Source organism: Triplophysa rosa, linkage group LG18 (assembly GCF_024868665.1).
Source record: "Triplophysa rosa linkage group LG18, Trosa_1v2, whole genome shotgun sequence".
Classification (NCBI taxonomy): Eukaryota; Metazoa; Chordata; class Actinopteri; order Cypriniformes; family Nemacheilidae; genus Triplophysa; species Triplophysa rosa.
The window spans coordinates 1046856-1062764 of NC_079907.1; the positions used below are offsets into that span (position 1 = coordinate 1046856).

At 43.8% G+C, this 15909-nt stretch overlaps 1 protein-coding gene across 2 annotated transcripts in view; it reads right to left on the reverse strand.

Moving 5' to 3' along the window:
- Positions 1 to 441: 441 nt before the first annotated feature.
- vclb (vinculin b) overlaps positions 442 to 15909 on the reverse strand; it is a 21432-nt gene continuing 5964 nt past the window's right edge. Inside the window, exons 1-21 of one of the 2 annotated variants that reach the window (XM_057357843.1) lie at positions 15551 to 15695; positions 14781 to 14851; positions 12715 to 12865; positions 12526 to 12634; positions 12312 to 12434; positions 11990 to 12150; positions 8728 to 8818; positions 8465 to 8612; positions 6433 to 6586; positions 6180 to 6355; positions 5646 to 5836; positions 5359 to 5558; positions 4793 to 4921; positions 4270 to 4419; positions 4080 to 4188; positions 2452 to 2754; positions 2246 to 2370; positions 1983 to 2168; positions 1697 to 1900; positions 1489 to 1593; positions 442 to 1410 (exon numbers count right to left, since the gene is read on the reverse strand). In XM_057357843.1, coding sequence (XP_057213826.1) covers positions 1264 to 1410; positions 1489 to 1593; positions 1697 to 1900; positions 1983 to 2168; positions 2246 to 2370; positions 2452 to 2754; positions 4080 to 4188; positions 4270 to 4419; positions 4793 to 4921; positions 5359 to 5558; positions 5646 to 5836; positions 6180 to 6355; positions 6433 to 6586; positions 8465 to 8612; positions 8728 to 8818; positions 11990 to 12150; positions 12312 to 12434; positions 12526 to 12634; positions 12715 to 12865; positions 14781 to 14812 — 2994 coding nt within the window. In that variant the 5' untranslated portion in view covers positions 14813 to 14851; positions 15551 to 15695 and the 3' untranslated portion in view covers positions 442 to 1263. Of the gene's footprint in view, positions 1411 to 1488; positions 1594 to 1696; positions 1901 to 1982; positions 2169 to 2245; positions 2371 to 2451; positions 2755 to 4079; positions 4189 to 4269; positions 4420 to 4792; positions 4922 to 5358; positions 5559 to 5645; positions 5837 to 6179; positions 6356 to 6432; positions 6587 to 8464; positions 8613 to 8727; positions 8819 to 11989; positions 12151 to 12311; positions 12435 to 12525; positions 12635 to 12714; positions 12866 to 14780; positions 14852 to 15550; positions 15696 to 15909 lie in introns of those variants that run through there. The other variant, XM_057357842.1, reaches the window with a different exon arrangement.

Genomic DNA, 15909 nt, shown 5'->3' on the forward strand with positions numbered 1-15909 from the left:
TCACAATTCCTGTCGTTCAAAACACGATGTGACTCTTTCTTCAGTGGAACACAAAAGAAGATATTTTGAGAAATGTCTGCGTGGTTTTGTGCAGTGTTTGATCATCAACATTCTTCAAAATATCTCATTTTGTGTTCCGCAGAATGAAACTCATTCAGGTTTGAAATTACTTCAGGGGGTGAAAGGATGAATTTTTAGGTGAACAATACTTTTAAGGATGACTTCCCAGAATATGTCAAATGCAAGCTACAGCAATGTTATTAATAAATATGTATTATAGTTGTTGAAGAGGTTTTTTTAAATAAAGATGATTTTTATATTGTTTACTGTTGCCAGCCAACACTGGAACTTGCATTAATGTATTAAATTCAAATGATTGACAGGTGTGTGTATGTGACTGTTCAGAGAAATATGGAGAAAAAGCCAGACATTAAATTCTGCTGATAATTAGATCCTTTATTACGACAAGGCACATTGGGTCTTACAGGCTGTCATTATTTACATTAAAACGACCTTTATTCAATTATTAAAGGTACATGTATGCAAAGAGCATCTGTTCACTCATATAAATATACTCGAGTGTGCATCCTGCTAGAGATTTTAGTAGTGTATTTAGCTCAGTGATATCCTAGTGACAAAACAGGGACGGCAGTGCATGTGTGTGTGTTCTGTGTCCGGTTACATCATGAAAGGGAAGCACCAGGTCATTGAATTTGACGTACTACATATCAGTTCCCTGAAGAAATAAAACAATCGAGTCAAGCACATCATTACACACACAAACATTCATTCAACTTCATACTTTTGGTTGAAGTATGACAAAGCCCCTGCATCTGGGTTTATAATCTGAACGTGTGCTTGTGTGGAAATCCAAAATATAAAGATGAATCTGCGTGGAAACTGTTTTAAAGTACATTCAAAGAGTGTAACGAAGGCAAGGAAAGATATGAAAATGAGACATAAAGACACTTTTAACTGCACGTAAGAAAACTGAATGGCTTCAAACCAGAAAAATAGCAACCTCTGTGATTCAACTCTTCAAAACTAACTGGGATCTTTCAAAACAAAACCATTCTTCACTAATAAAAAAGCATTTGGAAAGTAAAGTCCCTTATTTTACATCCATGAACATTCGAGAGCAATCATTAGAAATGGAATAGTTTCATCACCCCTAACCGAGGTGACTGACACGTCTGCCATGACATTTAGGACCTGGACTGATGGTTTTTCCCAGGGCATGCTGGGATTTGCTGGCTCCGCCCCTCACTGGTACCAGGGTGTCTTGCGGACCCAGCGCAGAGTGAAGCCGGCGTCCGTGCGGATCTTGATGGAAGCGGCTTCGGCCTCTCTCACCGTCTCCTTCACGGACTGCATCAGGTTCTGAGCGTTGTGAACCAGCATCTCTGTAGCCTGCAGGAGAGACACGCCACGCGTTTATCGTGGATTCAGAGATCAGAAAACAGCGTTCACACCTGAGCCAGACCTCACCTGCTCCGATTCCTCCTCGCTGATGTTGGTCCGTCCCAGCATGGTGGCCTTCACCGTGGACAGAATCTTCAGCTGGGTGCTGATCGTCGGGATTCTCTCACACACCTGCAGAGAGAAACTGGAAATCAGCGTCTCGGGGATTGCTAAATGCTTTGTTTCAATCAAAGACTCCGACGCGCTGTTCTCGTGTTTGAAGTGCGTGTCGCACCTGTAGCAGGTTGGTTCTTATCCGTTTGTCCGTGCACTGCTTGGCGACCTCTTTGGCGAGCCGCGTGACCTCATCGGAGGCTTTGGCGATGTCTTTGGCGCACTGAATGAGCGCCCTCTTGTTCCCAGTGGCGCCTCGCACCAGTCGAGACATCTCGGCCATGAGCAGAGCCATACGCTTGGCGGCGCCGATGATGTCATTACCCTGCCAAAAATACACAGCCAGCATTTGGTAACCCGTGGCGTCACGCACACTCCAGATAGCGGTGGGATTTAACGAAACTAACCTTGCTGGACCACTTGCGGGCCTCGTCGTGCAGCTGCCGGGCGGCCACCATCATGGGCTCGCTGACCATCTCTCCGACCTGCTGCTCCGGGAACTCCTCGTCCTTCTCCTCAGGTGGCGGCGGTCTCGGTGGAGGAACTTCACCCTCCGGCAGGGGCGGTTTCGGAGGGGTGGCGTTGTCCTGGATCTGAACGAGAGACGCAGATGAAGTTTAAAATCAAGCTCAACTTCACGGATGTCATTCAGGGACGGACTGACACTGACCTGCAGGCTCTCCAGATCTGGAGGCGGAGGAGGGAAGTCTGGCTCCTGCGGCTGGAACGCCTCTCTCACTTTCGCCACCGCACCCAGAATCTTATAACCAGAGCCCAGGAAACCTCTCTGAAGGCCTGTCGAGAAGACATGTTCTGATGATCGAACAATCATGGCTGCAGGTACGATGTGGTCATTTTTCTTCTACGGTGTCTCACCTTGGTCCTGTATGTTGGCGGCCACGGCTTTGGCGTCCATGACCATGGGTGAGATGGTCCTGGTGAGCTCGTCGGAAGCGGCTTTGACGATTTCTCGGAACTTCGGGTCCTCAGAGTTTTCCACTTCTCGTTTCGCCACCAGCAGGATTCGATTGGCTCGCCGTGCGATGCTGGTTGCCCCGGCGACCAGCATCTGAGGCTGATGATTGGCCATAGCTACCTGACACTTGTCCAGATCTTTCTTAATGGCTTCCTCTGACGCATCCAACAGAGACCTGGTGTCAATGGCTTCATCTACAAGACCTGAGAGAGAGAGAGAGAGATTTACTTTATAGTTTTATCAATTAACTACAGGCAATACTACAGAATACTGTATATACTAATATACTACAGTGCAGGCCCGGAAGGGTGGGCTAGCTGATATCCTGGGTGGGCATATACCCCAACCACACACAGTATATAGCCGCAAAAAAAATTAAGAGTCCATTTCCAAAGTATTTTCATTTTTTCTGATAAGAATGTGTTTTGGTAAAATTATCATTTCTGATCAACTTCTGACAACATTTCTCCCAAATTTCATATACAAATGAACTGTATAATAAGAAATACGAAAACAACAGAAAAGATGACCTGCGTTTTTAAAACTGAAACATCGCACCAAAACAAGTTCTTATTTTAGTTTTAAACAACACGAAACTAATGTTTGTACATGTATTAGAAAAAGTAAAAAAATAATGTTTTATGAAATAATCCAGATTTTTTTATCTGAGTTTATTATCATGCTCTCAGTCTTTCATATCGGTGTTGACTGTCACGCTTGTGGTTTGCTGGTTTTGTTGGAATTCAACAAACACTGCAGTATGACTGAAAATTCTGTCATCATTTACTCACCTTCCAGTTGTTCCAAACCTGTATAAATGTCTTTGTTCTGATGAACCCAGAGAAAGATATTTGGAAGAATGCTTATAACCAGACAGATTTTGCCCCCCATTGACTCCCACAGTAGGAAAAAATACAATGGTAGTCAAAAGTGCCCCAGAACTGTTATCTGACCTACATTCTTCAAAATATCTTCTTTTGTGTTCAACAGAACAAATAAAACGATAAAGTAATTTTTCCTACTATGGGAGTCAATGATGACAGAATTTTCATTTTTGAGCGATGTACCCCTTTAAATGATTTATGATGTTATAAATATAAAAAACAGCCATTCATTACATAAGATTAAAACAAAAATAATTATTGTTGATTATTGCCTTTTATTTAGTAATTATATAGACGTTGCTTTCAGCCAATAGAAAATACTGCAATTTTTGGTGTTTTTTGGGCTCAGCCCACCCCTGCCCATGCCCGAGCTGGCCCTGCTACAGTGTAGTATAGTAAATATTAAAATATACTACATTTATACTATATATCTTTTCATTTGATCAATAAAGTAATACTGTAGAATACATTAACAAAGTAGAGTGATCACTATTATACACAGTTTTCTACAGTTTACTATAGTAAATGCTAAAGTATACTATAGTATTATTTCATGTGGGATGTTTTGATGAGATTCTTTACGAATCATTTGCAGATAAAAGTGATTTCTGCAAGTGTAGGAAAGTGAAGTTTTAGTTTGTTACCCGTCATTTTCTCTACATTGTCGATCCACTGGTTCTTCATGGTCTCAAAGTGTTCATACGCCGCCTGGTTTCCAGGGTTCTTCAGGAGGATACGAGCCGCAGAGATCACCTGCACAACACATCAATCAAATAAGATCTATATGAAACTTTCTTTATTTGACTTGAATCAAACTGTGAATAATCTTCTCACCTGTGGTGTGAGTTCTCTGGCTGATTTCACCGCCGCCTGAATGCCCTCCACCGTGCTCTTGTTAGCAGTGCCGACTGCTGCCGCCTTGTCTGCCGTGGCGCCCAGACGACCCGCGTGATTCTCGAAGTTTGCAGCCCGTTCGTCAAACACCTGCCGTCAGATTCGACATCATCAATCACACGAGGAAAACAATGTTGTTTCAAAGACTTTATTTTATTTTCTAACACCATGCCAGCTGCTATGGCTGTGTTCATGGCGAGAGTTGGATTCGGTTATCCAAAAAACTAAATAAGGTTATAAAAATAACATTTATTGTAACTAAAACCTTAAGACTTCACTTGGTTAAAACTAACAGGAGTAGATGAACATTGTATCCTGACAAGATGAAAATAAAAATGTGTGCGTGCGTCTTAAGGATCTTATTATTAAAATGAAGGTTCTTTTCCGACATTGCGCGTAAACAATTGGATCACAGTGATTATCAAGATTTAAAACATTTAAGTGTATGTGTGTGGTTATGAACCTCTTCTCTATTGGGCGCGTCTGGTGGGGCGGTCGCTGCCACAGCCAATAGTTTGACGGGTGTGGTCGTGTCACTGAAGATGTCAGACACTTCTTGTGTCATGGCCTCCTGCATCTTACCCTTCAGATCCTGTCACGAACAAAACACATTAAACCACATCCTTTTTACCAAAAATCTTCCCTGAAGCTTTTCTGCGATAACAGAGATAGACTGTAGTGACGTTCAGTCACCAGCAGGGGGCTCTTATCTCTGCATCTATTACTGATCAGTATGACGTTTGTGCATTTTAAAAAGCTATTTTTTAAATATTTCATGTGAAAAATCACAATTATAATTGCAATTAAAGGAACAGTTCACCCCAAAAAAGGCTTCCCATTGACTGGACTAAAAAGTATTATGGTCAAGTCAATGGGGACCATTTTTGGGTGAACCGTTCCTTTAAATATGCTGTTCATATTACTGTTCGTCAAACGTTCAGGTGATTCACACCGTCATGAATCACAGCAGGTCACGATGGTCAACACAGAATAAGTGTTGACACACAAATATGAGTGTTTAAGTCTCACTTTCAGAGTGTCCTGCAGTTGTTGAGCGATGGCACGGGCCTGAGGACTGTCTCCCTCTCCACGGGCCGCCAGCTCGGCTAACTGAGCCATCAGACGATCCACCTCCTCACATTTACCCTGCAGGTCCTGCCTCTGGGACGCCGGCAACGCGTTGGCCAGGCGACGCCCCTCGGCAACCAGACCGCGAATGGCAGCCTGGCCTACGACGACAACAGCGGGAAATATTCAACACAAGCCACATTTTTAACAGTGTCAGAGACTCAAAAAAGTGAATATTTCTGTCGTACCGACTCCGCTGTCGTCCAGGGTTGGGTTGTCGATCCATCTCTGAGCTTGCTCGATTTTCCCCTCCAGGTGAACGGCTGCTTTGGCCGGTCGAGTGTTGGCCACGGCTTTGCTGGTTTTAGACTGAAGATTTTGGAGAGTTGTGGCGATCTGCTTCGCCAAAGCACGAGCTTCAGGGGTATCACCTTTACCTCTGTAAACACAAACATTCAAAAACACAGACAGACACGCACGCACACAGAGGAAATCATTTATAATCATTCAATGTTATTTGACAATTAATATACTTCTTTAATAAAACCCAGACGTTTTAACAATCTTTTCTCTTTTTTATCTGACTCACACATTCTGACATAATGAGCAAAAGCTTTGAACAAACGTTGCTTAACAACCATCGGACGATCAACAGTCAAACAATAGAAAACTGGAATTCCTCCCGCAGGCAGGAATGGAACAACACGGTAATATTCCAGAGATTCTGGCCAGGAATCCCCACAAAGCCTGAACGGAAAATCAAGCTGTTCAGATGTACGTACGCCTTCTTCAGCTCGGAGAGTCTGGCGGTCAGAGCGGCTATCTCGCCCATGCTGCGCAGGATGTCGTCTCTCTCTTTAGGATCTTCACACAGATCAGCGATCTTTCTCGCCTCTCCCAGGAGAGCTTTGATGTTCTCCTCACCCTCAGGACCACCGTGAGGATCCGCCAGCCAATTCTGTACATTCATAGCATAAAGAAAACTTAAAATACAACATACACAAGAGGAACAGCACTGGTTCTGAAAAGCTCTACCTGAGCAGCATCGATCCTCTTGGCTATGACTTGTTTGGAGCTGGTCATGGCCTCCAGTTTACGAGCGGCGTTTTCCACCTTCCCCGTCAGAACATCCAAACCCTGAGACACCTGCTGAGCTTTCTGCATGGCCACTGGAGTCGCTCCCTGACCCCTGCAGTACACACAAACACACTTCTAATACAACACAATCCAGTCAGACACCTCATGTGCTCCAAACATTGTTCGTGGCATCAACTTTCAAGACAAGAGAGTCATTCAAATTCGATTTTACATTAAATTTCTATAACATTTCTTAGAGGTCTTATTTGCTTTTGCACCTCATCAATGAAAAACAGACATAAAAATCCCATAGATTTAGATTAAAAGAGCCATTTGAGTCATACAGCATCTATCCAAAACTGAAAAACACCCAAAACCCCATAAGAATTACTCCGAGCTCCCTGATGACCATCTCAAACACCCTGATGTACACCTCGAACCCCCTAATCACCACCCCGAACCTCCTGATGGCAGCCCCAAACCCACTGATGACCACACCAAACCCCCTGATGACACCCCAAACCCCCTGATGACACCCCAAACCCACTGATGACCACACCAAACCCCCTGATGACCACACCAAACCCCCTGATACCACCCCGAACCCCCTGATGACACCCCGAAACCCCTGATGACACCCCGAACCCCCTGATGACACCTCACGTAAGCACACCCTGTACATGAAAGCCACGCCGAAACCCTCCTTGGTATGGACCACCACCGAACCCCCTTAATACCCGACTCATGCCCCCAAACCCACTGATGACCACACCCAAACCCCCTGAGACACCCAAACCCCCTGAATGTACACCCCAAACCCACTGATGACCACACCAACCCTCCTGATGAACCACAACTCGCACCGAACCCCCTGACCACCCAACCCCGTAACGACCCCGTGATGACACCCCGAAACCCCTGATGACACCCTGAACCCCTGACTGGACACCCCGAACCCCCTGAGACCACCTCTGAACCCCTGATGACCACCCCGAACCCCTGGGTATGACACCCCTGAACCCCCTTAGGACCACCCTAGAACCCCCTTAGCTAGACACCCCAACCCACTGAATGACAACACCAAACCCCCTGATGACCACCCCAAACCCTGATGGACACCCCAAACCCCTGAATGACCCCCCTAACCCCCTGATGACCACCCCGAACCCTCTGCATGACCAACCCCGAACCCCTGATGACACCCCGAAAACCCTGATGACACCCCAAACCCGGAACCTCGGTCTTCACCTATGACACCCCAAACCCCCTGAATGACCACCCCCAAACCCCTGGATACCACTGAACCCCCTTGATGACACCCGGAACCCCTCTATGACACCCCAAACCCCCTGATGACACCTCAAACCCCGATGACACCTCAAACCCCCTAATTCACACCCCAAACCCCCTGATTGACACGCCCAAACCCCATGATGACACCTCCAAACCCCTCGATTGAACACCTCAAACCCCTAATGACACCCCAACCCCCTGATGACCACCCCAAATCCCCTGATGACCACCCTAAATCCCCTGATGACCACCCCGAACCCCCCGAACACCATCTCAAACCCCCTGACAACCTTCCAGACCACCTAGAACCCTCCAGAATCATGGTGGCAGGTTTTTGGCAGGCCAATAAATTATATTGCGCCATTTATTTCTCTCTCGGATAATGTAAATCTAGTTTAAAAATATAGTTAGACCTGAGCAGCACAACATTGTCCCAGTGGAGGCTAAATATGGGTTTTCATCAGACAGACAGGACAGAATCTGATCTGTGGGAAGACTCATGTTTCGTCTGATCTCTCCCCCTCTCTCCTGTGATCGATCTGACTGAAAGCTATTGATCTGCATGCAGACACCATTATCAGGATCCCACAGCAGGATAAAGCCACAGATATGAGCAGGAGAGAGATGAAGCAATGGTGATGGTGTGATGGTTAGAGCCCACGAGTGGTTACACAAAGTTCTGAGTTTCAAACTCTACCTGCCGCGGAGTTCTGAGACCTGCTCTGTCAGCTGTCCGAGAGTTTTGGCAGTGCCCACAATATCTCTCCTCTCTTTCCCAGCACAGAGTTCACCCACTTTACCCGCTTCATCCAGAATCTGACGGATGGCATGCTCGCCTGGATCACCTGCAACAAGAACACAACGTCCATTAGCAAACATCCATGTGTCTGTCCAGAGCAGTAGCTCAACCCAAAGGTTTTCAGGAGTATGTAACTTTATTGTTCAGGTGATGTGGGATACCTGGCTGGCCATGAGGATCTCTTAACCAGTTCTTGGCCTGACCCATTTTTGAGTCGATCAGGGCCAGCGCTCTCTTCATGGCCTCAGTGTCCTGCAAATGGACAAATAAACTGTCAAATACTCCTTCACAAACACAAACAAATATAGCTTCCTACTATGTGTTGTCATTTGTTTGAGTAATGTTTACGTATGTTTTTATAGTCATTTCTCTCCCTGAACACTGTTTCTGTATACAGGCAAGAACTCCGGGAACATGATTTAATCTGTGAGTCTTATTTATTTCGACAATACTGAGCAGAAAACTTTGATGTCAGAAAGGAACGCAGAATTATATATGTGTGTACTAGAGAGAGAGAGAGAGAGAGAGAGAGAGAGAGAGAGAGAGAGAGCGAGAAAGAGAGAGAGAGAGTCTATGGCATCTCATTTTTTTGCAATTTGTTTCCTTTTTTGGTTACAAAAGTTTCAGCTGCTGTTTCCTAAAGCCGACTCACACAGCTGTCACACACATACACAAACACACATACACTTCTGGTTTACTATCTCCGTGGGGACAGTCCATAGGCGTAATGTTTTTTATACTGTACAAACTGTATATTTTATCCCCTAACCCTACCCCTAAACCTAAAGATCATAGAAAACTTTTTACATTTTTTGATTTTTTTAAAATATTTTATAATAAAAATACAATTTATAAGCTTTTGTGCCCGTGGGGACCTCAATTTTGGGTCCCCGCAGTGACACGAGTCCCCATGAGTTGGTGTGCATTCAGGTTTAGGTCCCCACTAACCTATAAAAACCAAGTCCAAACACACACACAGAGGTGTACACACACACACACACACACACACCAAGCGCACACTAAAAATTATGATTACGTGCATTAATCCGGTGCTTTACTTCACAGATGATGTAAAAGTCCGCATCAATGTTATATCTCAATATTCACACAGGAGCTGTTGAACTGAAACTTCAGAAATAAACCCACAAACCTCATCGTTCCCTTGCCTGTGGTCTCAGTATGTGTGTTACAACACACTACGTGCTCTGTTTGGCCACATGTACTGCTCATGTTTTACTTAGAGACATTTCACCACTTGTTTTACTTAAAGAGACGCTTCACCAGCATGCTGCCATTCTGACAGTAGAGAATTAGACAGTAAACAACATTACACACATCACAGCCCAGACCACATTTTCAACAAGACAGATTAGTGTTGGTCTCAGAACAGCACGAGTCGAGCTGGGCCGGATAATCTGAGCTGCTCAAACCTCCGTGCTTCCTTCTCCAGCGCTCAAATAATCAAGTAATCAAGTAAACTGTAGTGAAATTAACACAAGACACTCTTGTGTTTTAAACCTAACCATAGTAAATTTTAGAGTGTACAATTTTACTACATCTATTTACTATAGTTAATACTACAGAGTACCATAACAAAGTGTACTTTTATTACTATATTATAAAACGGTCAGTTCTGGTCCTTGATTCTGATTGGCTGAGCGGAGTTCTAAGCCGTTATAAAATACCTCAATATATAATGGCTGACCGCACCACATAGCCTAAATATCATTTTATTTACTTTATTTTATGAAACCTTGCTAAGCATATGGAATAACCGTTTTATAAAAGCAATAAGCCCCGCGAAGCAGTGGGTTACAGTGCACTCCGCTTCGCGTCATGCCACAACGCCCTTAGCTGTTATAAAATGCACTGTAACCCACTGCTTCTTGGGGCTTATTGCTTTAATATACTACAGTATACCACAAAAAGCTACTATTTACTATAGTGAACACTAAAGTGTACTACGGTATTTTATCACGTGGGAGAGCGCTCAGTGTGAGGTTTAACAATACTACACATTCAATAATCTTTTATTATGTACATTATAATGTTTCAAAATGATGCTGTGAATTGTATTTTACATTTCGTTTTATTATAAGTAATAATACCTGTCATTGGTTATAACTTAATAAAAAGAAAACACAAGCGGTGTTTGCACGTGCGGCGGGTGTTGTGGGTGGTTGTCAGAGCGTTGCTATTTGGTTGCTAAAGTACTTTGGGTGGTTTGTTGGTCTATAAGATTTTTTCAATATTTTTATATCTTTGCATCCCTCATCAGCAATAAGGTAAAACGTGTTTGCTTTGACGCTGGAAAAGGAAGCATGCTTCTGTATCTCCATGAAAAACAAAACGCAAAAAAGACGTGTGAGTTTATCTCATCAAACTGTGACACGTTTCTCCTCGAGCACAGATACATTCTGTTAGCATCAAACATAAGTGACAGCACCCACGGCCAATCATTTCATCTGATGACATCACGTGCGAGTGGGCCGAGAGAGAGAGAGAGAGAGAGAGAGAGAGAGGGGGAGAGAGCATGCGCACAGACTCTTACCTTCTGCAGGAGAGGAAAAGAAACCGAGAGAGGACGAACAAAGAACACATGAACGAGAAAAAGTGAAGGAAAACCATTGAGAGTGAAAAGATGAATGAATCAAAACTACAGATTCACAGATTCTTAACCATCACCAAACCCACATCTGACAGTTTCATGTTCCTCAAAACACACAGGTGAATTCATGTACATTCCTATAATTCATCTTAAGAACATTCTTATATTTTGTCTTAAAGGGACAGTTCACCCAAAAATTAAAATTCTGTCATCATTTACTCGCCTTCCAGTTGTTCCAAATCAGTATAAATGCCTTTGTTGTGATGAACAGAGAGAAAGATATTTGGAAGAATGCTTCTAACCAGACAGATCTTGCCCCCCATAGTAGGAAAAATCATTTTTTTGAGAAGATATTTTGAAGAATGTAGGACAGCAAACAGTTCTGGGGCACTTTTAACTACCATTGTGTTTTTTTCCTACTATGGGGGGCAAAATCTGTCTGGTTATAAGCATTCTTTCAAATATCTTTCTCTGTGTTCATCAGAAAAAAGAAATTTATACAGGTTTGGAACAACTCGAAGGTGAGTAAATGAAGTCCCTTTAAGAACAGTTTTGTGAATCCGGCCACAGATGCTCAACATTGTTGTGGCATCTTGGAAAACTCATTGATTTTAACTTTAAGTGACTACAGCAACTGAAATGTTGACTGTTCCAAGATGGCCGACGCATCAACAGAGCGGTCAAATGTGGCATCTATGTATACACATCTATGATTTGAGACTCACTCAGGTGTTTATGTGCATGCGTGTTTGAAGGGGCTTTTAGTGAAGACGCAGTGCATTACTGCCACATTCGTGCAACTTTTGACCTCTCACCTTATTGGCCCACGCGTCCTCGTCCCAGGACGTGAGCTGCAGCACGCGGATGATCTCATTGATCTCTGCGCTCATCTTTTCTACAGTGAAGTTCCTGTTCTTCAGAGCTTCCTCTACACCTTTACCCTGAGATGTCTTGGTCGTCACGAAGATCTTAATGCCTGACACGACAACACACCGTTAGATGCTGCGTGTTTATGTGATGATCTTCATCTTTATGAGACCGTCATAAATAATAATAAATGCCTAAGCTATAAAATACTATATTAAATTACTATACAAGGTATTGACATGATATTTTGGTTAATATCAGCGATCTTACCTGAGATCAGAACGGGCAGCAGCTCTTTCACGGTGTTCATGGAGTTGACCAGCATGACTCTGTGCTCCTGATGAGTCAATTCCTGCTGCCGCTCATCGATCATCTTTGCCATCTTTGTCATGCCTGTCAACACAAATACAGTCAGACGTGAAGATCTGATTTTATTGATTGTGAAGAAATTAAACAGAGAACGAGAGAGAGAGAGTGTGTGTACCTGGTCCCAGGTTCTTGGTGTATGTGATCAGATCTTCCATGGATTCCACCACCTCAGCCACAGTCAGATATTCCAGAATCCCTTTGCACACACGGATGATTTTACGAACCTGACGCACATACACAGTCGGTCAGTATCTCCAGACACACTACACAGATGTGGAGGAATAAAGATGTGAGAGATACAGACCTCGGCCTCATCAAAGGTCAGCAGGAGGTCAGAAGTGCCGGACAGAATGCCACGTGAGCCGTCGATCAGATAATCTCTGGCTGGAACAGAATACGGGTCGGCCTTCAGCATCTGAGCGGCCTGCACCAGTTTAGTGCATGCGTTCTCTACCCTACAGAGAGAGAGAGAGTACACAAGTAAACAAAAAATAAAATATGCTTTAGGAACATACATGCAAACATGTGAAGAAATCATTGGCCAATAACTCCAATAATCATGTTTTTTATTGCACACCCGCACGCACGCACGCACGCACACACTATCCAGTGTTGTGTGATTGTTATTGTCAGAAATGAGACTGGTGTTTCTTTTCGACAGGAGAAACTGCAGCTGTGAGTGTGTGACAGAACAGCAAAGTCAGGACAATGTGTGTGTGTGTGTGTTGTGTTGTGTTGTGTGTGTGTGTGTGTGTGTGTGTGTGTGTGTGTGTGTGTGTGTGTGTGTGTGTGTGAGAGATGTAGGTGAGTAAGGTCAGAACAATCCATGTGTCAGAGGTGGGGGGCACTTTTGAAAGATATGTGAATCATAATCATTATTAACACATCAGACTACAACCCCCCCCCCCCTTTGTGAGTCAGAGGTTCCAGTAATCTATATGTTTACACTAACAGAATTGTGAGCACAGCAGAATGATTTCCTGTTTGTGTGTGTGTGTGTGTGTGTGCGTGTGTGTGTGTGCGCGTGCGTGTGTGTGCGCGTGCGTGTGTGTGCGCGTGTGTGTGTGCCAGTAAGAGACAGGAGAGTAATGCCTGTGGAAGGTGTCGTCTGAAGGAAAAGCTGAAGGATTATGAAGCAAACACATCATTATTTTAAATCATGTTTGTGTACAACACAACCACAAAAATGACACAGTGTGTTTGTGTGCATGTAAAACGTGCGCAAAAGTGCCATAAAAACAGCCTCGTATGAGAACAACAACAATAAACTTTCTGATGACATTGAAGATTGAAGAAAGATGAAGATGAAGATTCTCAGCTATTTCCTGTTTTGTCTTTCAGTTATTCCCTAAACACTTTAAACAACAGTGTGTGTTGAGAGAAGTGAAGCTACACATGTGCTACAAAACCCACTCACTGGGGACATCTGCAACATCCTCAAGATGAAAATCATTTATGTAACTAACTAAACTAAACTAAACTAACTCAAATTTACAATTTGTCCTCATTTCAATTTTGTAAAATGTGTGACTGATAGTGATGTGAGTCAGTGACTGTCTGCAGATCATTCATTACTCAACACACCTGCAGAAGAGCGTCACAGCGCTCCATCCCTGAGCAAACAACACACGCACGCACGCACGCACGCACGCACGCACGCACGCACACACACACACACACACAGGCTTTGGTTGACTATCCCCATGGGGACAGTCCATAGGCGTAATGTTTTTATACTGTACAAACTGTAGATTCTATCCCCTATCCCTAACCCTATCCCTAAACCTAAAGATCATAGAACACTTTTTGCATTTTTAGATTTGTAAAAAATATTGTTCTGTACAATTTATTAGCTTTTGTGCCCATGAGGACCTCAATTTTGGTCCCCACAGTGACACGAGTCCCCATGTGTTGGTGTGTATTCAGGTTTAGGTCCCCACCGGGATATACAAACATGAACACACACACACACACAAATAATGCACACACAACTAAACACACACACTTAACACACACACCAAACACACAAACTAACCACACACAACTAACACACACACAACACAACACACACACACACACTACACGACGCACACGCACACGCACACACACACACGCACGCACGCACGCACGCACGCACGCACGCACGCACGCACGCACGCACGCACACACACACACACACGCACACACTCAAACAACACACACGCGCACACGCACACACACACACGCACGCACGCACGCACACACACACACACAAACAAACAGCTACAGCCAGCTGGACTCATTATTCATACAGAACCACACACACTTAACATATGGACCCTGACCTTTACCAGAGACACAGAGAGAAAGATTGTGTGTGTGTGTAGTTACTTGATGAAGGCGGGTGGCATGTCTCTCCTCATGATGACATCCTCTGTGGTCTGTACCGTCTCTTTGCCCACCTGCATAAAACACACAAAACTCATTACACACATGATCCATGTAATACAAATACATCATATATAAACCATACCACACGCACATACACACACACGCATACACACACACACCACAAGGACTCTACGGTTATAGTGGAAAGTGTGATTCATTTCCATGAATCAGTTTCGGTTTAAAACAATTATTCATTTGGATCATCGATCAAAAGTGGTCAGTCAGTGTTTACTTGCTTCATTTAGACATGAAAGAAATGGCGAGTGGTTCAGAGAGTTAAAAAACGATCGGCTTTGCCGACATCCAGATGACGTCATGTCTGGCGTGACACGTCTGCGGGTTGAGAATAAAGCTTTTAGAAATCAAGGCTATGTTTAACTCAAATCTACCTCACGGATGTTATTTTGGTTAGACGGAACAAAACCCATCTTTATTTCAGAACTTTTCCATTTACATCCAAAAGGGAGGAAAACATGATTCATCCTTCGATGCAAACATGTATTACTTTTAAAACAGCTTTCGCAAAATTTGTTGTGAATTGATTGTGGATTATGAATAATTCAATTCTCAAACTCGATCAGGATAATTCATGACCATAAACGTAAGACTGAAGATTAAACCAACCATCAACACGTGAATGTTAACACCACACACCACAAGATTTATCAGTCGTGTCTGACGCACAAATAAATTATGAATTCAGTACAAACCTCGAACTCTCAACATGAGCTGTAATAAGAGTGATCACGACGACATTAACAATCATAATTCTCTGGTTTCGAGTGCAGACAGATTGATGACATCACATTCTGCAGAACAGTTTTCCACACACACCGCGTCTATCTTTCCTCACAAACTGCCTGGCTAAAATAGAAACTGCGGTGGGTGCCTGGCAGGCCACAACATTCCAGCGTTTGTCACACACACAGAGAGAGAGAGAGAGAGAGAGAGAGACAGAGAGCGAGAGAGAGAAAGAGCGAGAGAGAGAAAGAGGGAGAGAGAGAGAGAGAGAGAGAGAGAGAGAGAGAGAGAGAGAGAGAGAGAGAGAGAGAGAGAGAGAGAGAGAGAG